This window comes from Nilaparvata lugens, chromosome 12 (genome assembly GCF_014356525.2).
Source record: "Nilaparvata lugens isolate BPH chromosome 12, ASM1435652v1, whole genome shotgun sequence".
NCBI lineage: Eukaryota > Metazoa > Arthropoda > Insecta > Hemiptera > Delphacidae > Nilaparvata > Nilaparvata lugens.
The window spans coordinates 20,398,553-20,422,677 of NC_052515.1; the positions used below are offsets into that span (position 1 = coordinate 20,398,553).

General features: G+C 33.7%; 1 protein-coding gene across 3 annotated transcripts; it reads left to right on the top strand.

The window, feature by feature from the left end:
* The first annotated feature begins 3,994 nt into the window (after nucleotides 1–3,994).
* LOC111043555 (carboxypeptidase B) lies at nucleotides 3,995–22,091 on the top strand. Of its 3 annotated transcripts, none has more exons than XM_039439092.1 (8): nucleotides 4,871–5,640; nucleotides 8,568–10,670; nucleotides 11,347–11,520; nucleotides 14,959–15,084; nucleotides 18,517–18,705; nucleotides 19,900–20,267; nucleotides 21,133–21,316; nucleotides 21,898–22,091. In XM_039439092.1, exons 2-8 carry the CDS (start codon nucleotides 10,496–10,498, stop codon nucleotides 22,065–22,067), a joined length of 1,386 nt encoding a protein of 461 aa, XP_039295026.1. In that variant the 5' UTR covers nucleotides 4,871–5,640; nucleotides 8,568–10,495; the 3' UTR covers nucleotides 22,068–22,091. The 3 variants fall into 3 exon arrangements, 2 of the variants coding, with proteins under 2 accessions (XP_039295026.1, XP_039295025.1); XM_039439091.1 differs by lacking the exon at nucleotides 4,871–5,640 and adding an exon at nucleotides 6,474–6,668; XR_005572649.1 differs by lacking the exons at nucleotides 18,517–18,705; nucleotides 19,900–20,267; nucleotides 21,133–21,316; nucleotides 21,898–22,091 and adding an exon at nucleotides 6,475–6,668 and having other exon boundaries at nucleotides 3,995–5,640; nucleotides 14,959–15,161.
* The last annotated feature ends 2,034 nt before the right edge of the window (nucleotides 22,092–24,125 follow it).

Here is a 24,125-nt window from a genome sequence, read left to right on the forward strand (position 1 = left end):
GTAACCTATAATATGAATGCTCAAAAAAGGGTACAGAGGGAAAAGTTTTGAAGACAATTTTTGACCTCGCAGTTCTGTTCAGGGTAGTAAGGAGGTAAACATATCAAAAGTCCCCACCCCTCAGTGGCGGCTCGTGCAAATACTAATGGGGGGTTCACATTTAACATGAGCAACAAGATCTAGATCTTTAATAATTTGTTAAACCCCATGTTTCAAGTGAATTTTGTTCGTTTCATGTAGTAGAATGTAATTTTTTATTCCTAGAAGAGTACTAGGCCTATCATATTATTACGTAGGTAACAAAATATTCTAATGGGTTGTATTATATTAAGTACCTATATAATAATTTGGATTTTCGTTTAATAATAATAAGTATTTAGATATACTCAGGATTCTCAACCTAGAAGATGTACTCCCATACTCCATTGAATAATTCATGTACAAATCATAAATTATACAGAAAACAGCATTAATTTTTCCTCGATGTAAGATAATTTCCAATCAAAGAAATAAGGATTAACATGCTTTTAGAGACTTTGTTAACACTCACCCTCCTTCTAGTTGGCATTTACAGAGCATTTTTTGAAAATAAAATCAATCCTCCTCTCCTTCCTTGCTGCGAAAACATCGATCACCTTCTCATTGAAGTTAATGATATTTACTATCATTTCCTTCTCAATAGTCAGCATTGCTAATGCTGATAGCCTGTCCTGGTTCATTGTGGAGCGCAAAAACGTCTTGATTCGTTTTAGTGTAGAAAAACACCTCTCAGCTTCAGCTGTTGTCATTGGGATGGTTGAAATTATCAACAAAAGTTTATAGGTTTCGGAAAATGACGAAGTTAAGTTATTTTCAATGAAAAATTGTAGCAAACTGACAGCACCAAGCAAATTTCTGAAGTCTACTCTTCTAAAAATTATTTCAAGTTCTGTTTTTAGGCGATTTTTCTCAAGAAATGAGTAAACCTTAACAGTATCTTCAAGCAAGGTATCTGGGAAATCCTTATTGAAATGTTCAAATTTTTGTGAGTCCAATAAACAGATTGCTGAATAGAATGTTGTGAATGAGAACCGGGTTTTGATTTGAGTGGTGATGATGTCACAGGTTTCCTTGGCAGCCACTGTTCTACTGAGGTAGGTGTCCTCTTCGCGCCTTGAACGTTTGGGCACACTTCCTGCACAGTCTGCTACCATCTCCATCAAATCATTCATTTTAGTTCTTTCCTCTTCAACAGCTTTGATAAAATGTTCAACATTTGATTTGATTTTCATAGCATCTGTCTTAACTGTTTGCAGCTGATTATATAAAATGTCAACATGAGGCATTAGCCTGTGAAAAACCGAGAGCCAAAAATGAATCTATTATCTTTGAGAAGACGAGCAATAGCACCTGCTTTTATAATACTAGAAGGTTGTTTTGATGTGGATTGAATCTCCTCCATACACTCGATTAGCTCTTCTCTATATTCAAAAACTGTATTCACAGTTCTACTTTTAAAATTCCACCTTGTTGCTGACGCCCTAGGTACACGTTTGCCGACTACTCTGTCTAAAACATCTATTCTTTGAGGAGAATTTGAAAAAAAATTAGTAATATCACTCAAATCTGAGAAAAAAATTCTTACATCTTGATTTTGACTCGCTGCTTGTGCTACAATTAAATTGAGTTGATGTGCATAGCAATGCACAAAAAAAGCATGCTTATAGGTTTGTTGCACAATTGTCTGCACACCAGCATGTTGTCCACTCATCACATTCGCACCATCATAACTTTGAGAAATGAGTTTTTCTGGAATTGTTATGACAGTATCCAAACTTGAAAAAATACATTTTGCAATCGATTGTGAATCATGACCCTCAGGATTATCGAACTTCCAAAATCTCTCTACTGGTTGACCATTTGATAAAATATACCGAAAAACTAAAACTAACTGAAATGCAGACGAAATGTCAGTTGTCTCATCTGCTATTAGAGAAACATATTGAGCATTTTTAATCTCCTGTTTGATATTTTCTTGGCACACAGAAAGCATGCAGTCCAGCAATTCATTTTGAATGTCTTTGGAGGTGCCTTTGAAAACTGTAGCACTATTTAAATGTTCTTTCAAAGCCGAATCAAGCTCTGCAGTAAAATTCACAAGGCCTTTGAAAATTCCCGGATTTAAAGCATTGTCGTCCTCTCGATGACCCCTAAGAGCTAACTCAAATGCACCACAAAATTTAATGCAGTCTATAAGTTTGGAAAGCACATACCTATTTTTGGTGACTTGCTCATTATGTTTTCTGATGCTCAAACGATAAGCACTATCAAGCTGTTGACGAACATCAATTTTACCAAGTAAATTGAAATCCAATGAAGCACTAATATGCGCATGTGAGTTTTCATGCTTTTTAATTTTTTGAGTCAAATGAGCTAAATCACACACACCGTTCTTAATCCATGCTGGATCGCATTTTTCGCGAGCAAACAACAAGCACAGAAAACAATAAAGTTTGTTAGTTTCTTCACAACCACACAGCCAAGATGTCTTTTCATATTGTTGGTCTTTAAAATCTCTCTTGTATGTCCTGGATTTCGATGTAGAAGTCTGGTGTATATCAATTGTCGGTGTAGGCCTACCACTTTCCTTAATCGATATTTTTTCCTCAATTGATAAATTAGAGAACACTATCTCTTTTAAATAGCTAACTGAAACCTTTCTTGAACCCTCCATTCTCACTTTTCAAAACACAAGAAAGAAGAAACAAGAATTAACCTCAAAATCGACAACACATGTAGCGCGAACGCGAAACTGCAAACAGTAAACAAAGTAGTAGCCAGTGCCAGCTAGAACAGTTCATAAGTGGAAACGGTTCTAGAAGGCAATGGCGCCAATGCAAAGCACACAATCACAGCTATGAGCTGCTTGGAAAGCAGCTCACCGTAAAGCTAATGTAAATAGTCTCCCACCCCCCACGGGGAGGGAATTGAACTCGCCCAGCTACCATTTGAACCCATACTAACGCTTGGAGCAGTGATCCTGCTTGCTGTAGCGCGTAATTCAAAAGGTTATCTCAATGCGTGTACCTTGCTTGGTGCGCTCCTTATTGTTTTAATATTACAAGAAATTTGAGTATTACTATTACTTCAATCAATTTTCTATTGATTTGAACTTTAATTTATTGTAGCAATTTCATAGGGGGTTCACGTGCTCTTGTGCTCTCATGGACACGCCGCCACTGCCACCCCTACCCACTTGCTAAGGGGGTGGGGTGGTTCAAAGGTACCATTTTTTGGTTTCTCGCATAAAACTCGAAAATTATGCATTTAAGGACATGACTATTCTATAATAAATCGAAGCTTACATAATTTCCTACAATATTGATCTCTCAACTTTTTCTTTATCTCTTTCACTTTTCGAGATATCCGCTCTTAAAGATGTGACATTTTCGAAAAAACACATTTTCCTTAAATTTTTTGCTATTTTTGCACTTATACCTTTTGAATTCCGATGGGAAAAATCTATGCTGATCATGAGCTTTTAGAGCATCGAATTCTCTTCAATTTGATGTATAATTTCACAAGTTTACACACATCCCCACGACTGTTGCAGCAGCTTCAGTTTTGAGTGTGAGATCTTCAGTTTTACAAAAATAGACCAATATTGACAAAGGAATTTGGAGAGAATGTTTTGAACACAATTTTTGACTTTGCAGCTTTTTTGGGACCAGTTAGGGGATGAACATTTCAAAAGTCCCCATCCCTACTCCTTGTGCTAAAGGGATGGAGGGTGGTTTGAAAGTTGCATTTTTCAATGTTTTGCTTACACGCTATCTTGAGAAAAATGCGTTCAACCGACATGACCAACTATTCAGAAATGAAGCTTGATAAATTCTCAAAAATATTTGTTCTGAGGTGGTTTGTGATATTTCCAACAGTTTTCGAGGTATACGCTCTTAAAAGTGAAATTGTTAAAACAACAGCTTTTAATCCTATTTTTTGCTCTTTCAGGGCCTAAACTCTCCAACAATGCATCGCAAAAATGAATGCTCATCGTAGATTTGTAGTCTAATTTGTTTCTCTTTAGTTTGATGTATTATTTCACTATTTCATGTTTTCCTTCCATTGTTATAGCAGATTCAATGTGGGAGGTGAAATATTGTAGGAAATTATGTAAGCTTTAAATTCTTATAGAGTAGTCATGTCCGTAAAATGCATAATTTCGAGTTATATGCGAGAAACAAAAAAATGGTACCTTTGAACCTCCCCCACCCCCTTAGCACAGTGGGTAGGGGTGGGGACTTTTGATATGTTTACCTCCTTACTACCCTGAACAGAACTGCGGGGTAAAAATTGTCTTCCAAACTTTTCCCTCTATAACACTTTGTTAACTGGGCTATTACCTCATGAGATTAAATATATTTTGAATTCGGCTTACATGAGCTCACAGTTTGATTTTATATTAGAATATTATTATGATTCTTTCAAACAAGTTTGAAGAGTTCTTATAGAAAGTTTAATATAATCGACATGTGTGTTACTGTCAACTACATAATAAGCAATCTCCTCTTTTGTAAAATAAGAGTTGGCAGGACAGGTCAACAATCTTACCCGACGATTGTAAAATTTCATTTCATTTTTAATCACCAGAATAATTAAAAAATATAATTTCTTATCAAATGAACTACTCGTAATATTGACCTGCAAATTAAAGTTATTCATCTTATCAGAACACGGAAGGCGTGTTGTATTAATTTATTCAATGCAATAAGTTCATTATCAAGACGTATTTTGATAATTCTTGCCCATTTTGATAGCGGGTTAATGCTCTGTATAGTTATCTCTTGTTGCAACAAACAGCTATTAAAAACCTACTAGAACATTACTGTGATTTATTATTCGAGTTTTTCCGAAAATTAAATTGTACCTATTTAGTAGGTCTACTCTGATTAAGAGATTCAGTTACATTAAAAGTTATTTAGTTTATTGTTCATCAAATATTAGAAAAGAGAGAAGTTTTCGAAAGTGAAATTGCTATAATTATAGTAAGTGTGCAAAATAGTAGTACTTTTATACCGTGTCACGGTTGATGTTAAATACGCTATCTTGATCATGTTCCGTTTCATCGAGTTATATTAGGAAATTAAGAACAAACATTAATAGGAGTGACAGTGTGTAAGACATTTCAGGCCTCTAAATAATTGAATATTTTTGAATGAATGGTAAAAGCATTTTTCTGTCCATCTGTAGAAAAGCATTTTTGTTGTAGTCAGCTCTTGCTGCTTCACGCCTATCTCTCAAGTTGAAATGATCAAAATAGATTGGTAATCAAACTAATAACTTCACAGTTTGTGATAAAATCTATCAAGTATTTTCAAATGCTGTGAATTTAGTTCTTACTGATTTTGATACAACTGTACAATGGCTACGAATGAACTTGATCATTCAGTTCTGGAAATAAGTGAAAGGATCATTTCTGAGAGACTTGACAATTTGAAAGTGGTTTCAGGAAAGTATACCGCACTTGATACAGATGGACATTTTACATCTACTGTAAAGGCTTTAGAAATATGTGTTGTGAATGCTAATGGTTGTGGAGATAAGAGATCAATTAACCTCATAGCGAAGGTTCTGGAGAATCAAAAGGATGACTATTTGAAGGTAAGCTCCAATTTTACATTATTTATTTGGTAATTACAAGCTTTTCATGAATGGAATACCGTAATAGAAGTTTATTGATTTTGTCGAATAATATTCAGTGTTCTCTTCCTAATCGCTTCAACATTCCTAAGTAGTTCTCTGTGTGTAGTTCTCTGCAATATGGAGGATTTCCAAATATTGAAATCTCATAGAATGTACCTTTATGTTTTTGTTTGATAGATTTAATATTATCCCAGTATGCATTAACTACAACTTACATCCACAAACGTAATGTAGCCTATATGAATAAATTAATACATGAAATCCTTAATGCCTTGCTTTTATTTATGTGAAAGTGGAATATTTATTGCGTTGCTCTCTATAATATATTCCAGAGACTAATGTATTTTTCCACCTTTCTCATCTTCATTCACTCATCATCATACTATTTTTTCCAAAACAATAATATCTGGCAGGTGAAGTTGGAAGAAGAATTGTTGAGAACTATTTAAGAATAAGTTGAGAAATTATCACTCATGAATAAGAAGATTTCAATCATGTTTACTGTGTTTGATGTTATTCATTCATTGTTCCTATATTTTTCAGTTCATTTTATTATGGTAGGTACTCATATTGTTTATTTTATATTAGGCTGGTATAATTTTGTTCATTCATTGTAAATTGATATACCGTAGGCTAAGTAAGTTACCGTTCAAAGATTAATAAATAAGAAATTAATCCCCCTCATACAAAAATAAACACCTTGAAAGAATGACATGGAATATTTGAATGAATAAGTTTAAAAAATGAATTTAGTATGATTAAAATAATGGATAATAATAAAATTATTTCCAGTTGGCATTCAGGAAGGAGAATGAATTCTACTGTTCTCTAATACCCATGTACAATAGCATCAGTTTGAGCAGAAATATGGATGACACCTTGACTCCAAATTATTTTGGGAGCAATATTTCATCAACAGAGAATGAACCAAGTATAATTCTTCTAGATAATTTGCAATATTCTGGCTACAAGGTATTCCCTAACAGGTAAATACCTCGATTAAAATAATATAATTTCGAATGAGAAATAAGAATATGAAATTAATTACAATATTATCTAGTAAGATACATATTAGAAATCAATAGTTTTTGTGAATTCAGAATCGGAATAGTTATTTGTGCAACTAGTGCGCAAAGTGACAGTTTGCTGCACCGAAAGAAACGTTTACGCACGAGCCGTAGGCGAGTGCGGAATGGTTTCTTGAGTGCAGCAAAAGAACTTTGCACACATATTTCCCATTAAATTTTTCCTACAGTTACCATTGAATATGAAAAGTGAGTAATTATGGATAGAATGTCCTGAAATCCATCAAATGTTTGTCTGTATGACTTTGTGATTAATAACAAATTAACTAGTTTTAAAATTGATAATTCAATAAAAAAATGTTCAATTTGTGAATTCTCAAATTTCCCAATCTTTGAATTTACAATTTTTTCAATTTTTAAATTTACAAATTTTTGTTTCAAATTTTTAATTTTCTTGATTTTCCTATTTTTAAAGTTTTTGTTTTAATTTTTCAATTTTCAAATTTTTATATTTTTTAATTTCGAATGTTTAATTTTTTAAAGTTTGAAATATTAATTTTTTCAAAATTACATGAATAATTTCAATTGAAGTAGAGAATTCTTAGCCAAAAAAGAGACTGTGAATGGATTCGAACTGCCAACCTCATCATCCTTGACAATATTCCATTTACCAGTCCAGTACTACGCTCTTAACTGAGCTACTGAGCCAATCTCTGATGATTGACTGCTTGAAGGGTGTTTATCTCATGTAAGCATTGAAATGACTATAGTGAGGTCCACGTTATAATGACAGTATTTGATAAACTTTGATGTGGCTATCCTTGTCTATCATTCAACAAAGCAGGTAGTACTATCCTATTCTAGCTCCACAATGAAGCAAAATCTGTTTTTGACAATGTAGAAATATAATTAATCAAGGCAAATAATAAATAGGCAACGCTGTTCTCTACTGCCATTATAACGTGGACCTCACTATACCGAAGTCAGTGTTACCAACTTAATTTTGATTTTGCTGCACTGGTGCTCCCTATAACCTACTAACTATTTTGCATTGTCATGTTGCAAATCTGGAGTACGTAAAGTACTCACTTTGCACACTAGAGCGGAAAAGTGATTCTTTGCGGCCTGCAATCAGTGCAGAAATTGTAACTTTTCAAGGTAACTGTAGGAAAAAGATTTTGATGAGTATTACCATGTATTAAATTGATACATGTATTAAAAATATGGAAATTGCTGAATAGCCTACGTTGATTTAAAATAGTGTGGGATTCATTTTGGACTGCCAGAATTCTTTATAAATAACACCAATGCTTCCCATACATCCAATTGTGGCAGTTTGAAGTGAATTCCACTCTAATACATGTTGATTGGAAATTCATGCTTATTCCTATATATATTTGAAACTAGCAGGTGAACCGTGCTTCGCAAGGATCCAATTGAAAACTTGACCTACTGAGATCTTCAAGATTGAAAAATAGGCCTATTACCATCCTCGGTCATTGAGAATCTATAAGCAAAGTTTCAAGTTAATCAGTCCAGTAGTTTAGACGTGATGATGCGTCATTCGTGAATTACCTATCTCGTAGAGAATAAAAATAAAATATATGTGTATCCCGTATGCTTATTCTGTACCCTAATTCAATAATAAAATCGTTTTATTATTTGCTCTTGAGCAAGTATAGGTACTTATACAAACAGGAGTTGCTATATTATAATCAAATACATCATGAAATTTCATTACTTATTCACAATAAAATATAAATCACGATATAAAACGTATATTGGATAAAATTTGATGTTATTCTTACATGTTTGAAGAAAATTAAACTTAATTCCTAGATCTGAACGTATATGTTGTAGATTTTTCGACTGGGACCTCACAGAACTGATCATTGACAAGATGAGCCTCTTCCACGCTTTTGGAATCGCGCTAAAACAACTGAGAAGCAAGATTTTCGAAGAGGATTTTAAAGATGTGGTTGAGCCTGCTCTACGGAACAGCAATTCGATTGATAGATCGACTATTAACTTGAAGCTCAGAACCGAAATCAGAGAACTTCTACAGAAACGACCCGACATGGAAGAGCTGGTGCCGAGAGTCGATGCACTTCTAGAGAAAATCGACAATATGAGAATTCCTCAACCAAAAAACCCATTCTGCACCTTGATACACAACGATCTATGGAAGAACAATATTTTACTTAAATACTCAGATGAATCAATCTTAGTTGACGTCAAATTCATAGACTTCCAATTTGTTCTGTACAACTCTCCTATACGAGACTTGGCTTATTTTATTTTCTCATCATGTTCTCCTGATATACAAAAGGAGTTCAGGAAAATATCAATGTTCTACTATGAATGTTTTGTGGAAAATCTCAAAAAACTGAAATGTGACATTAGTGAATTCACCGAGAGTGGATTTGTTGAAGAGGTGAATGAGTTTGCGCCAACAAAATTTAAACATTTGATACTTTTAATGAAGAATACGCCAAATACATTTGAAGAGAGGCTGATTGAACTTGTAACAAGTCATGCTGAAAATGATTTGCTGTGAATAATGCTTAATGTTATAAATATTGTGATAATGTAGGTAATCCTAGGTATTTGAGAATCATTTTTCTCTTTTCGTCCTAGGATAACAGGGTACTCGATAATTTATTGATTTCTATTGAAATTTGAAAAAGATCTGTGTTACTGGGTCTTGAATAATTAATTTATCATTAGATATTCATTTTCAAATAAAAGTCTTATTAAATGAGATTCCAGTTTGTCTATGATGGATTATAGTAACATTTTTTGATAACAAATGGAATGGAAAATCATAAAAATAATTTAACAATGAGCTTGGGAAATTTGTAATTAGTGGAAATATCCTGTTTAAATTAATTATTCAACAGTATAAGATATAAGGAGGAAAAGCTCTCTCAACCGTAACAATTATTATTAAATTAAAACTTGACTTACTCTCATGAAAACAGTATTAAAAATGATAAGGTGTCATCAGTTATTTCATAGTTTGACAACTTTTTTTTCTCTTATCAACAATATGTCAAACGTTTTTGTATATGTAAGTATAATTAAGTTCATGTGAGTCACTGTAAAAACCTACACACTTATGCCCTCAATGTTCTAACTTGTTCTGACTTGAACAAATTTTGTGACAAAACTGAAATAATCATTCACAATATTACTCTCCAAGTCAACGCCTATTATGAATGGGGAAATCCTGTTATTAGTAGGCATACCTACATTTCACCTTCTAACTAGTTGTCAATTTTTTAAAAACGAGCTGTCAAATGTTTTTAAACAACTTTTCCTGTACGGGAAAAATCTGGAAACACAGAGTTAGTGTCTATTTGTCCTTCGAAATTTGCAATTGTCATAGTTTCAGTTCAAAACAAAATAAAAGAAGAGACATAAACTGAAGAAATGTCAGTATACCGCCAAGTAGGGTTAAGATTAGCACAGAACTACAGATACTGGAATTTGGATTATTAGTACCTATTTTAGTTTTCGTTCCTTGGGAAATAAGTCGATATCCACAGTGTGAGTTATCGTTATTTTGGTGAAATTTGTCAAAATTTTTTACGTATTTTCGATAGTTTATAGTTTTTTCGTGGGAATATTAGAAGTTTTCATCGACATAGTTTCAGCTATCTAAGAAACCTTGAGAAGTATGGAAGTATTGAGAATTCAATTGGATACTCTGTGATATATTTTGTCTCTTATCAAAAGTGTTAAGCTTTGTAGGGATAGGCAAGGTATCACAAGTTTTTTTTGCTAAAATGGGATTCCTTCCGATTGTGCTGATACCTTTTTTAGTGTTCTGTGCAGCCTTGGCTAATCCGACAGACTATGAAGTAAATTTGACCGATTATGATGGAGTTCATTTGATTAGAGTTTACTCAAAGTATGATGGATCTGTTGATAGATTAATTGATAAATTGGCGGAGGAAGATGGTAAGAACATGTTTTTTATAATTCCTTCAATCATATATAATTTTATAGCCCACTTAATTAAGGAAATAGGTACTTGATTGTGGAATCATATCAAATTTTAAGAACAAAATATCTGAAATAAATTAGCATAAACAAAATAAAAAATTACTAAGAAATTTAAATGAAAACTGAGATCTAATTATTGTAATAGAGAACTAAAAATTCACGTACAAAAAAACATTATGCACAGTTTTATTCGAATCGTCTGAAGCCATTTTTCTGAAGGTCCAAAGAGTTTTATTGTAATCACAAACAAAAAATACACCAAATTGATAGTTTTTCAAAGATGTAATCACATTCCAATTTATTCAATGCATAAATAGTTATACTCAACTTAGAAAGAATAAACAGTAAAATATAATAATATTTCATTTTTGTTATTTTATAGCCCAATCACCAAAAGGTGGATGTTGGAATCAAATATTCAAACAATGTAATTGATATATGAATCTAGGCTGTTTTCCAATAATACTGATTGTTCTGTCGAGTCCACTTTTTTAATTAAGGTCCTTATTCAAGCCTACAGTTTTCTCAATATTATTGAAGAGTTCCGAAATATCTGTACCGGTATGTTGAATATATTCTATAAATGTTTAATCAATATTTAATCAGATTTAACTTGATTAAACTTTTCCAGACGTATCAATAATAAGAAGAAGCTTAGATTCAACAGATATACTTGTTGTTCATGACAATGTAAAATGGATCAAAAGGGACTTTGAGAACAAAAGTATTCGCTATGAGATTGTGATTGAAGATGTTGGAGCTGCTATCAGGGAAGAAACTGGAATCGCACCAAAGCCCGACAGACGTGAGTTTGTTTTCAATTATAAATAAGATCATAATGTGATACTAATACTACACTTGTCAATATTGAACCTTAGATAATGCATCAGGCGCAGGTCTAAGGCATGAGAAGTTTGTTTTCAATTCTAAAAAAAATCTAAATGTTATGCTAATAATACACTTGTCGATATAGAACCTTAGATAGTGAATAAGGTGTATGTACAAGGCATAAGGTATTAAAACTAAATCGGGGTTTGAGGTTTAAATTTATAGGGTAGGCCTACCCATACACTTTAGGAGAGGGATAAAGAATGATTCGATTACGGCTGTGAAAAGGCTAAAAAAACTTTTTACTGGTGACATTTCTTGAAATTTTTTGATTTGTATACAATCAAGCTATCAAAATGAAAAAGTTTTCTCAGGAAATTTTTTTTCTCCGGTACATTTTTTTCAATAATAGGTTTCTAAAATATATGGTTTCTAAATATATAGGTTTGAAAATATATTTTTTCAACATTACCGTACTTTTTGAGATATGAGCGCATGAAGTTCAAATTTTTGGGACAGGTCATTTAAAATTCGGTAAGAAATAAATACATAGGGACAAATTCTTCATTGTATTGTTGATCGAATAAAACAAAAATTTTCTGAGAATAACAATTTTTGAGAAAGTTATTCAATTTACCAAAAATAACTTTTAGTTGAGTAAATTGAATAACTTTCTCAAAAATTAATATTTTTAGAACTTTTTTATTTTATTCAATCAACAATACCATGAAGAATTCATCCTCGAAGTTTCATGGATTCATCTTTTACCGAATTTGAAATGACCTGTCCCTAAAATTTAAATTTTATGCGCTTATGTCTCAAAAAGTAATGATCGGAGAAAACATTTTTTCGTGAGAAAACTTTTTCATTTTGATAGCATACAAATCGAAAAACTTTGAAAAATGTCACCAGTAGAAAGTTTATTTCAGCCTTTGCACAGCGTCAAGGCTCTCATAATGAATTTGTCATACCACTTGGAATTCCTTGCATAATTTCAAATCACACTTGTTATTTGTCCTCTAATGGCTTATTATTCAAATGATGTAGGTAGGCTACTTATAATATATTCAATTAATTGATTTTGTTATTTTCTTGATGTTTGGAGTGTACGTTGTAGCCGCCATTCTGATGCAGTTGTCCAAATGATCATCAGTCAGTCTGATCCTATATAGATTTTTTATGAATTTCATACTTGGAAAAGATGCTTTAAACAAGTAGGTAGAGCTGAACATAGTTTTCAACCTCAATGCAATTTGAATAATATTTGGATATTTTTCTTTGGTGACTTGAGGCCAAATATTCTACAAATAAAGATGTAGAAAGTGATCTGAGAGACAGATCATTTTTAAAATCCACAAATTCCATTTCAACTGAAGCCTGATCTCCACCAAAATGTTTCACAACACAAGCTGCAAAATCTTCTGCATAGATCTCTGCAAAAGAGAGTTGATGAATTGTACCTTAATATACTTCCAAAATTTTGAAATCGTTGATCGAGCTGTTGTCTCAAGTCTGATAGAATTGTAACGTATTCTTGGTTATTGCTGCGGTGCTGTGGAGGACTTCTCTCGTCATTGATTTTCTTCAGACTGAAAAGTGTTTATATTCAAACTGGACTACATCCTTTTCTACGAGCATTTCTGTGAGCTACCAAAAACTACCCCACGAGCTACCGGTAGCTCGCGATCGACTGTTTGGCGACCACTGATGTAGAGTGTAGAGTGGATATGCTTAAGGACACGTCAAGGATCAAAACTTTTAACACTAATAACTTCTGACAGAATGATCAAATCTCCTCGTACTACAGCTCGTCAAGGCGGTACACCTTCTCAGCTCGTCAAGGCGGTACAAAATCATGTATCATAACTAAAATATCATGAAAAATAAAAAAAATCCTTCTTGAGTGTATTTCAGCCGATATTCCTATACACAAAAAATGGCCAATTTCTATATTCAAAACTGTTTATCTCGGTAACCGGAAATGATAAAAAATGAAACTTGGTCTTGATTTGAAGAACGGAATCTCCTTTCATGTGAGGTGAATGATTTTTGTAAAAATATAATCGTGAAGTGAGATACGTTTGTTTAAAAAAATCGAGAAATTTACGATATTTTTCTCATTCTCACAGTCTCGACAGTTTTTCGATAATAAACATTGATGCAAGATGGATTTGAGGCATCCAATTGCAAGTCTCTATCATTTATTATACTCGTGATAGGGACTCTTGAATAACAGTAAAATCGCAAGAGAAAAAATCATTTTTCAATTGACTGTAACTTTTGAACGGTATTGAAATCAGAAGTATGTTTCATGGAAGTGAAAAGAGGAGAAAATTCTCTACTACCTCGACTACTCTTCGGATTTTTCCTCTGAAGTGGTTTACAACTTTGAATATGCAAGAAATTTGTGATATTATTCCCATATTCACCACAGTCTGGCATATTCAAAGTTGCGTATCTTGTGAAACACTTCAGATAAAAAAATCGAAAAGTAGTCGAGGTTGTAGATAATATTCTCTCCCCTTTTCATTATTACTAGAAAAAGATCCATGTTGTATATGTATAGGGTAGAAGTGGTAGGTTTGCATAATTTTGAAAACCCCTTAAAAATACACCTCTTTCGAAAATTCGAAGCTTCGGAACCAAGAATAATAGAGTCCTGCGCGACCACTCAATCTATTGGAAATTTTATTATCCTCAATTTTGTAAAGAATGCTTTTTCTCGAAAAACTCAAGGTTCTCGAGATTAAATGGAAAAATTAAAAAAAGTTCTAAATTTTTGAGGGTGAAACCGCCCTTTGGCGTGTCAGCAAATTTCAGATTCGAATTCAGCGCCCCAAAATGCATATAGAGAACTGTCGAGAAAAATTCTTTCTGGGCTGTTTCCTGAAAAACGACCATTTAACTATTATTATTTAATATTTAGAAATTATGATCAAATGGTCCCCTCCACATTCTTTTCTTTCCGATTAATCGCTTGCTGTATGAACCCCGGTGCAAATCATCTTGTCGATTTATATCCTTTGCAATCAATTTATACCCTTGGAAATATCACACTGTTCTGTACACCGCCTCGAAGTGGGTTCTTTTTACCGTATGATTCAACGACTAAGAAGAATACTTCAGGCACTTATGGGAGTGTTCACACGATCGCAACCACTATGTGAACGTGTGAACAATCTCATAAGAGCATGAAGTATTCTTCCAAAGTTGTTGAATCATTAGGCCTATTTTCCACAGCGGCTGCGAACGCGTGAACTTTTCTGAGTTTGAAGTATTCTTCCATACTCTTAGAATTATTTTTATACCGGTACGCATAAACGAAAATCCACTTTTAGACAATTAGTTTCTATTTCAGTTGATAGATCTTTATTGTTGATTGTTGGCTAATAATTAATGAATTGTCTTATTCCAGCTAACGTTGAATGGGATTGGTGGAGCTCATCCTGGGCCCAATGGTGGAGGAACTTTGGCTGGAAAGAACATAATCCCAAAATGGTGGAATTTCCCGAACACAAGGGACATGCCACATACAGGCATAGTGAGTGAAAACAATCATTGTATCAGCACGAATTAATGTCCAATAAACTATTTCAATACGCTTTTGTGAAGTCCAAACTTTGTTTTGTCCATGACACTTGTCAACATCTTCCAAAGTACGGTACCGTAGCTAGCATTATTAAAGGCCTATCATGGAGAAGCTGTGAAGCTTCCCAGACTCTATGCAGTAAAATTAAAGTAGGAGTTTTAGCTTATTCACCAAGTAGGCCTATAGTGAGGTCCACGTTATAATGGCAGTGGAGAAAGATAGAAGAAGAGCGTTGCCGATTCTCTGCGTTACCACTGTCTTCTATAAAAGATAACTGATTCCAGTATATCTGATGTAGGCCTATTAACTGAAATTTCTTGTTTAGAATTAGTCAATCAATTATATTTTTTCGCCAAGAAAATATATTTTTCAATGATTTTATAATTAATTTTCATAATAAATTTAGATAGAATATATTCCGTTGATTAATCATATCTCTACATGATTTAAGAACGATCTGGCAACGTTGCGGAACTAGAGAAGGATAGCGCTATCTGCTTTGTCGAATGATAGACAAGTATAGCAATACCAATGTTGATCAAATACTGCTATCATAACGTGGACTTAACTATACCGAGTGATTCACATAAGGTGTAACAATAGGTAACTTGTTAACCGTTCATTTTATAGAGAACTTCTCCTCTTGATGTGCAACTTCCCTTCTTTTTTTGTGGCATTTTACGACATGCCATTTTAAATAGAAAATTTGGCCGCCATCTTCCAAAATGGAAGACAACTTTATTTATTTGAATGGCAACCCCAATTTTTATGATACTTTTGGATTCTACATAGAATTTTAACACATTTTTACTCCTGTCATTTTTTTGATAAACCTAACCGTTTAGGATGTATATCCATAATAAGCCAGTAATGCAATCCATATGATTTTATGTGTGGTTTATTATGGCTGTACATCCTAAACGGTTAGGTTTACCAAAAAATAACATGAGTAAAAATGCCTTTGAATTTTACGTAGAATACAAAAAATCATAAAAATGAGGGTAGCAATTCAAATAAATAAATTTGCCCTCCATTTTGGAAGATGGCGGCCAAATTTTCAATTTAAAATGGCATGTCGTAAAATTTCACAAAAAAGAAGGAAAGTTGCCCATTTAAAGTTCTCTTTAAAATGAACGGTTAACAAGTTACCTATTGTTACATCCTATGTGAATCACTCTGTATATCGGCTATATTTTGCTGAAACAAATCCGAATTGAATGAATTTTTCGTAGAATATGATTCCTGGGTAATACGTGAGTATGCTAATATTAAACAACTTGAATACAAGATGTGAACCTTCCACAATCCACAAATTGAGACCAGTTACAACTTTCTGTCTCAAATAGAGTTCCACATGCACTTGTTAACAGATTTCCTTACATTCCAAGAAAAAACATAATTTCAAGATTTAACCATCAAAACCAACTTCATTATCCTTGCAGTGATATTTCACACATATATGTGAATATGTAGCTTCAAGTACAAACTAATAATCTCAAAGAGACTGTGAACTTTGTATTCAAATAGTGACAATCGAAAGATATAGTTGATAAAAGCCTCAATTTTCTCAAAGTTCTCTGAAAATAATACTCAGAATATCCATCCCAGTAACTCTCTACCAAAAGATAGAGAGTTGTAAATTATATGATCCCATTAAAAATAGTATTACCTAGGAAAGGTGAGAATAATATTTTCTGTCCGATGGCATGATGTAACAGAAATTGGAAAAATAAATGGAAGTGAAACTACAAATTCGAGGTGTTTGGGCCACTCTGTGGAGAGCTCCAGATCTAAAAGGTCAACTTCTTTTATTCAAGTTGTGAAATACTCCAGAATTAACTTACTGCCATTCAGCACTGGAAAATCAGGGGACTGTTACAGTGATGGAATTAAACAAACTTTTTGTGTAGTTGAGAAGTTGATATTGTGGTAATTATTCATATTAAATGAAAAAGACTAAGACAATTTCTTAATCTTTTATCATTCAAGAATTAAACAAAGTTTTGATCAGATATGATCAGATGCGGCAACCGCATCCGTCAAACGATTGTTAGCCTATATAAATAATTCGCGTCCAAAATGGCTGAAATTTCAGTGAGTGATTATTGAAATATGATCCAGAACATACACCACATGAATATGTTGCTCACATGCGCTGTCATCTATTCATGATAAGGTCGGAAACTTTTCAAAATACCCTCGTTTTAAATAAATTCAAAAAGCAACACGTTTCAAGTTTTTGTAGGCCCAATGAATGGAGAATTCATTTTTACAATCTTGGAAATAATATTATTGATAACTCACCTATAATAGGAAGATTATCATATTCTTCAGAAGATAGTTCTTGTCTTCAAAGAGGAGCTATTCTAACTATCCCAGTAATGAAAGACATTACATGCCTCAAATGGAGTTAAATTCAAGAATACAGTAGCGATAGAGTCTCTGCACATCAATCACATCTTCCTCTCAGATTGAATCAACGTATGTGTTAAATTATTCAATTAAAAATTTTCAAGTTTTTCTATTACCTTCATTTTAATATCTATGCAATTGCCTACTGCCTGCGAAGGAAGTGGTTAGCTCTAATAAGTAAGTTTGTATTGACTCTTGAGATATTGTCTGGAAAGGAGAAAAATATTAAGCACCGGATTTGGATTAGTAACTTATTGCTGTGTTCTTATTGAAAATATTCATTTAAGTAACCTACAAGTAGAATTTCACCTTACTAGTGAGGTATAGCGGATTTAGATATGACAGTGTTCTTTCCTTGTACGTCAAGTGAGAGTTTAAAATTATCCAACTGAAAACATGATTATTGTGTGATTAAGAAGGATATTTCGTGAACGTTCATGAAGATAACAAAGCAGAAAACCCATGGATTCAACTGATTTAGGCTCAACTCACACTCACGCGACAAAGGTCGAGAAGAGACTCGACTCTAGTCGAGAGCATGTTTCCATATGATGACACTCAGACCAGTCGATTCTAGTCTCCGCGACTGTCACCATTTTTGAAAACACATGCTCTCAACTAATCGAGTCTCTTCTCGACCTTAGTCGCGTAAGTGAGAATTGAGCCTAAGATATCCTACAGATTGAGAATTTATAAGAGAGAACTGAGAAATTGAGAATATTCGAGTTGAAGTTATTTGAAATTAAGAAAAATAAGCTGAGTACAAGATGAAAAGATAATAAAAGACAACATATTATTATTGTATATTAACATTTCATAAACAATAAGGAATGCTTCATCTATATATGTTATAATTTCCTTCTGGGTAATATAGGTAATTTATAATAAAAAAATATTATCAAATATAATATTAATGAATCAACTCCAAATATTCTATTTTCTAGTAAGTATTTGAAGTAACAAATTCCACAGGTGACTTCATAACATGGGACCGCTATTACAATTTCGACGATTTCAACAAATACTACAATTATTTGAGGGAAGTGTACGGCAGTATTGTGTCAATACTTCTGGCTGGATACTCGTATGAAGGGAGGCCAATCAGCATTATAAAAATATCTTCTGGCCAAGCTAACGCTACAAAGGTGTGGATCGATGGAGGTATGACAGTAATAAATTATTACATATTTCAACATTTCATTTTATACCGAGAAATTATACAGACCACCTTGCCCTCCAATATATTCGGCAACTATACAAAATTGACATGCTTCGACAAGTGGAATAAAGTATAGCAGGCTATAGAAATTTTGAACTTTTTTCTTTTCACTAATCATCATCATCATCGGTATTGTGCCCTAGGGCAGGTCCATACATCATGATTCCTCTTTTTCCATTTCTCTCTGTTCTTTGCTGTCCACTCTTCAGCATGAAGTGTTTTCCCTATTCCCTGACATCATCCACCATCTTCTCACTCCTCCGCCCCAGCACCCTCCCTCACTCCACTGACCCTTCCATTGCCGTCACAAGGAGGCCGCCATGTCTCAGCAAGTGTCCCAGCCAGTTCCACTGCCGTCTCCTTATCACTGCCATAATATTCCTTTCCTCTCCTTCTCTACGCAGTACCTCCTCATTCCTCACCCTATCCATCCAGCTGATCCTCTCCATCCTCCTCCACACCATTTCAAAAGCCTCCAATTTCTTCTCCTTTTGTCTTCTGAGCGTCCAGGTTTCTGCTCTATATAGAGCCACTTTTAACTAACACAACTTTTCACTAATATAGGTACTAATCTCCTTGAAGATAGCCTCAACTTATTATCTTTGAGATAAGCGCTCCAACTTCTGCAATTCAAACATGAATGAATTGGAAAAAATGGGAGAGACAACAGGCTGGAATCCCTTTCAAATTCAGGTAATCAATTTTGACGTTAAATATATGACTTCGCTTTTCAAAATTAGCTCGTCGTATTTCCAAGACAATTAATAACTTCATAAGTTACTGGTGAAATGAGAAATCAATAGGTACTAAGTGAAAAATACACTCAATGACAATTGAGAATTTAGAGTAATCAGGTTGGAGGCGAGAATATAACATGTACTCGATAATTGTTCAAAATACTTGAGTTATTAGCTCAGTGGATTTACTTGTATTATTTATAGGAATCTTATTGAATTTAAAAGAACGTAGATGATAGTTTTTTCAAGGTTTGACCTGTCAATCCACAGGTACTCAAGGTAATTAGCTTAGGCAAGCTATTAGCTTAGTGGATTTACTCGTATTATTTATATGAATCCTAGTGGTTTTGAATGAACGTAGATGATAATTTCTTCAAGACTCGTACTATTCATCCCCAGGTACTCAAGGTAACGAATGGATATCACCGTCGGCAGTCACTTTTGTCATGAAGGAACTAGTGGAGAACAGGCATGCCCATGGTAGTATCATGAAGAAAATCGACTTTTACGTAGCTCCCTTTCTAAACCCTGACGGCTACGTGTACTCTCGGCACAGTGACAGAATGTGGGCAAAAAATCGAAAGAGATTCAAGGATGACGAATGCTTAGGGGTTAATTTAAACCACAACTGGAATTCTCGTTGGGGAGAGGAGAGATTGTATCGGGAGAATATTTGCTCCTGGAAGTATCCTGGACCTTTCCCTTTCTCAGAGCCTGAGACCAGAGCTGTTTCTGAATTTTTAGTGAGGCATGCAAAAAATATGAAGGTAAATAATAATGTAATAACTTGATTGTAAGAGAATAGATTTTGTGGTATTTCTTCATAATTGAAGGAATGAGACTTTGATGATGTCAATAGATACTACTATCATAAACTATGTAAACGCATTATATCAAGCACATTATATGCTTAGATCTGTGCTACTATATTCACTAGAAATATAGTGGTATCAACATCATCGATGTCTCATTCTTCTATAATAATATAATGTTATGTAATACTATGTAATAGTTATGTTAAATTATGTGTAGGCTGTTTATATGAGACTAATTATTGGCTTATTCATATTAAGTGCTTCTCTATAATTTATCCATAATTCAAAAAGAATACATTTTCGATTATTACTGATATTGATGATTGGTCAAGTACTGTATAACCAAGGAAAAATAATCATTAGTAGGACACAATAAATAGGGATCAATCTGGCTTAGACGCTGACTTTGTAATCGGAGGCCCCGGGTTCGAGGCTAGAACTCAGCGAGGCTAGATATTTTTCTCGGGTCACTCTTGTGTTTCGGATGGACACGTTGATTCATCGAACCCGGCTGACTAAAAGCAGCCGTTAAGTCATGCCAGAGGCCCTGAAATTGATCAGATGCAACCTGAAAACAGACCTGAGCAAGCCAGTTCACTCGAAGTTTATTATTTTTTTTATTCAGATCAATCTCGAATGCTTGTGTAATGTTTGAGTCTCTGTTAACCTTTCAGTTATAACTGTTATGAGTGAACTCTAAAATACCTGAACAACTAAAATGTTAAATAATGAATAATATGTAGTTATTATAGACTGTTTATTAACCGTTTATGAATAGTCTACATTCTATAGAGCATCTCATTTTCTACTCCAACAGGTATTCATTTCATTCGCAGCCTACGGCCAAACTTTGGAATATCCATTTGGATACACTGATAAAGAGCCCAAAGATGCAAATGATCTTGAAGAAGCTGCACAGTCAGCAGTCGAGGCTGTTCAGAAAATTGGGGGTCCCAAATACAAAGTCTCTACCATGTTTGAAAATGATGGATATAGTACAGGTATGGACTAGAATTCTGCTAGGCCTACATTCAATTCTGAAGCTTCAGAAACAATTTAATGTATCTTGAAAAGATGTTATCAACCAATTTTTCAATCAGAATTGTTTTCCAGTTGTTTAATCACTTGAATTTGTGGATTAGTTTGATAGAATAAGACATGTGCAGAAATATATGGAAAAAGCCATAGAAATACTGGTAATCAGAAAAAAACTAATTCGTATTTATAGAATCCTTCTCACTATTGTATATTGTTAAATTTCAAAATCCTTCAAGTTGAACTTAGTGGCATATGTGGCATATGTGTAGTCTCATATATAACCTATTTGGGCAATATTATAAACTGAATTCAGGGAGAAAAGAAGTTTTGGGCTAGCGCCTGTTTTCTTTCTCTGCAATATTATATTGTTTTTGGCCTTATAAATTTTAATAAGTTTGAAAATATTCTGTCTGTAAAGGAATGACAAAAACTCGAATGCTATGTAGTTGATGATTCATGATTGTAAATTAATATTGTATTTGTATTATTCTCATTATATTCTTCGTATCTTGTTTGGGTTTCACAGTTATGTTATTGATTTCAGGTAACATGATAGACTGGGTGAAAGGCTCGCTTGGAATAAAATATGTCTACAACGTGCAGTTGAGGGATAACAAACAGGAATGGTTCATCACTCGACCAGAAAATATTCTGCCAACTTCAATCGATGCTCTCCAAATAGTCAAGGGTATTGTGGAGTATGTTACGGAATAATCCACACAATCGACTGAGAAACGAATTCAGTGGACATAAAAACTGGAATTCAATTGAGAATTTGTATTTTATTGGTGGATTATGATTATTATTTTAGTTGGGTGATATTGTGAAATGAATAAAACGTTTTGATATAGACTTGTGTATTTCTATCAAGAAGTTCCTGAAACAAAAATTATTATGCAATAAAATTTTCTCCACCATTTTATCACTCAAGGCCCATTCATCATTTATCACTATTCATCATCCATTCTACTAACTATTTACTACTCATTTGAATTGCGGAATATTCAAATACATACAATGGAACTGTTATAAAATTACTGGTACTATTATTGTGGAGTTCTACTTTAATAGTTCACAGTACCGTACTGCTTCTAGCTGAGTGGTCAGAGAATGAATTTCACCCTTTTCTCCAAGCTCGTACATCAAACGCAAATAAAGATGGCGGCTGCTACACATGAATTTAGCGCGGGAATAATTGCGTGCCAAAAGGCAAAAGCGCGGGAAATATTCTCCCGCCAGAACCAGACATTATGAAAAGGATGTGCAGTTAGGGCCATTAGAATAAGCACACCTGTTGTACCTTTGAACACTTATTCTAATTGTTGAGTGGGGAGAGGGGCAACTTGTCGTATGTAGGGTGGAAGAGTGTGGATGGGAGAGTGGGGTAAGGCTGAGAGACTTATGAGGTAGCTCTCCAAGATTATTGTTGCATGTACTTGGTGTAGTTGTGCATGTTTTGTAAATGTTCTGTTCACTTAGTAGTCACACTAAAAGGTCGCAAAACTATTATTCTGATTGCTTTGAAGTGTGAGGAGTTGGACTGTTTAAAATGGAATTCAAATTAGTTTCAAATGAAATTGATTCTCTACTCTGAAATAGAACTTTACATTTCAGTGAATAATCTTTTTAAGGTATTGGTTTGATCTTGAAATAATGCTAGTTCATCTCCATCATGGTAAGTACGAAGAGAGTAGGAGATATGTGGCTGACAATAGCCAGGGATTGATTGATTGAGTACTTTATTTATGTAGATTACAATATATACTGGCTTATACATTTATATAAAATAGCTTACAATACAGCAAAATTATAGATGAATTTACATAATATAGACTAAGAGAATAATTATTGAACTGTATATGATATGAAAAAGCAATTTGTAATATAATAACTATAGATAATAATTATATTGTTATGCATCTACATAAATTGGCGGAGCTTTGGACATATCGATGTCCATTCTTCGGAAAGAATATTAAAAATATCCTACCCACTAACTCTCTACCAAAACGTTAATTTCATTAATTAAACTAAGGGATCGGAGAAGGTAGAGAAGAATCATGGACAATTTGCAAATATATTGTAAATTGAGTTGGTAAATTTTGATCTTTCGAAGATGTTTTTTGGTAACTGCCAACTACAAACTACCTCATTTGAGAGGCTTTTGTCATTTAATGGATGTCAATAAAGCTATTGTTATTATCAAGTACGAAGAGAATGCAACCTGAACTAAAATAGAGACCAGGCTACTGAAAAAACTTAATGAATAAAAACTCAATCCGCCGATTGATTCTTCTATCTAATTCCATGATGTAGAGTAAAAGAAACATAGCCTCAAATTACAACTGAGATACTCTCAAATCAATTACCTAGAGATGGACCAGAAATGATTAAACAGTGAAGAGAAGTAGTTCTAAAAAAAATAATGGAACATGGAGAAGAAGAATTAGTCGAAAGTAAAATAGATGGAGGAGGAGAAGGAGAAGTAGAAAAAGAAGAAGAAGAAGAAGAAAAAGAAGAAGAAGAAGATGAAGTAGTAGTAGTAGTAGGAGGAGAAGAAGAAGAAGAAGAAGAAGAAGAGGAAGAAGATGAAGAAGTGGTGAAGTGGAGGGGAAAAGGGGGACATACGATAAAAAGAATTCGATCGTTATTGGTATGGAGTGGGAAGTGCCTATAATTCATAAGTGAAACGCTTCTAACATTTTAATAAGATGTTACAGAGGGTCCCAATACAGTAGGAGGAAATATATTGGATACTCGTGCCTCATGCTT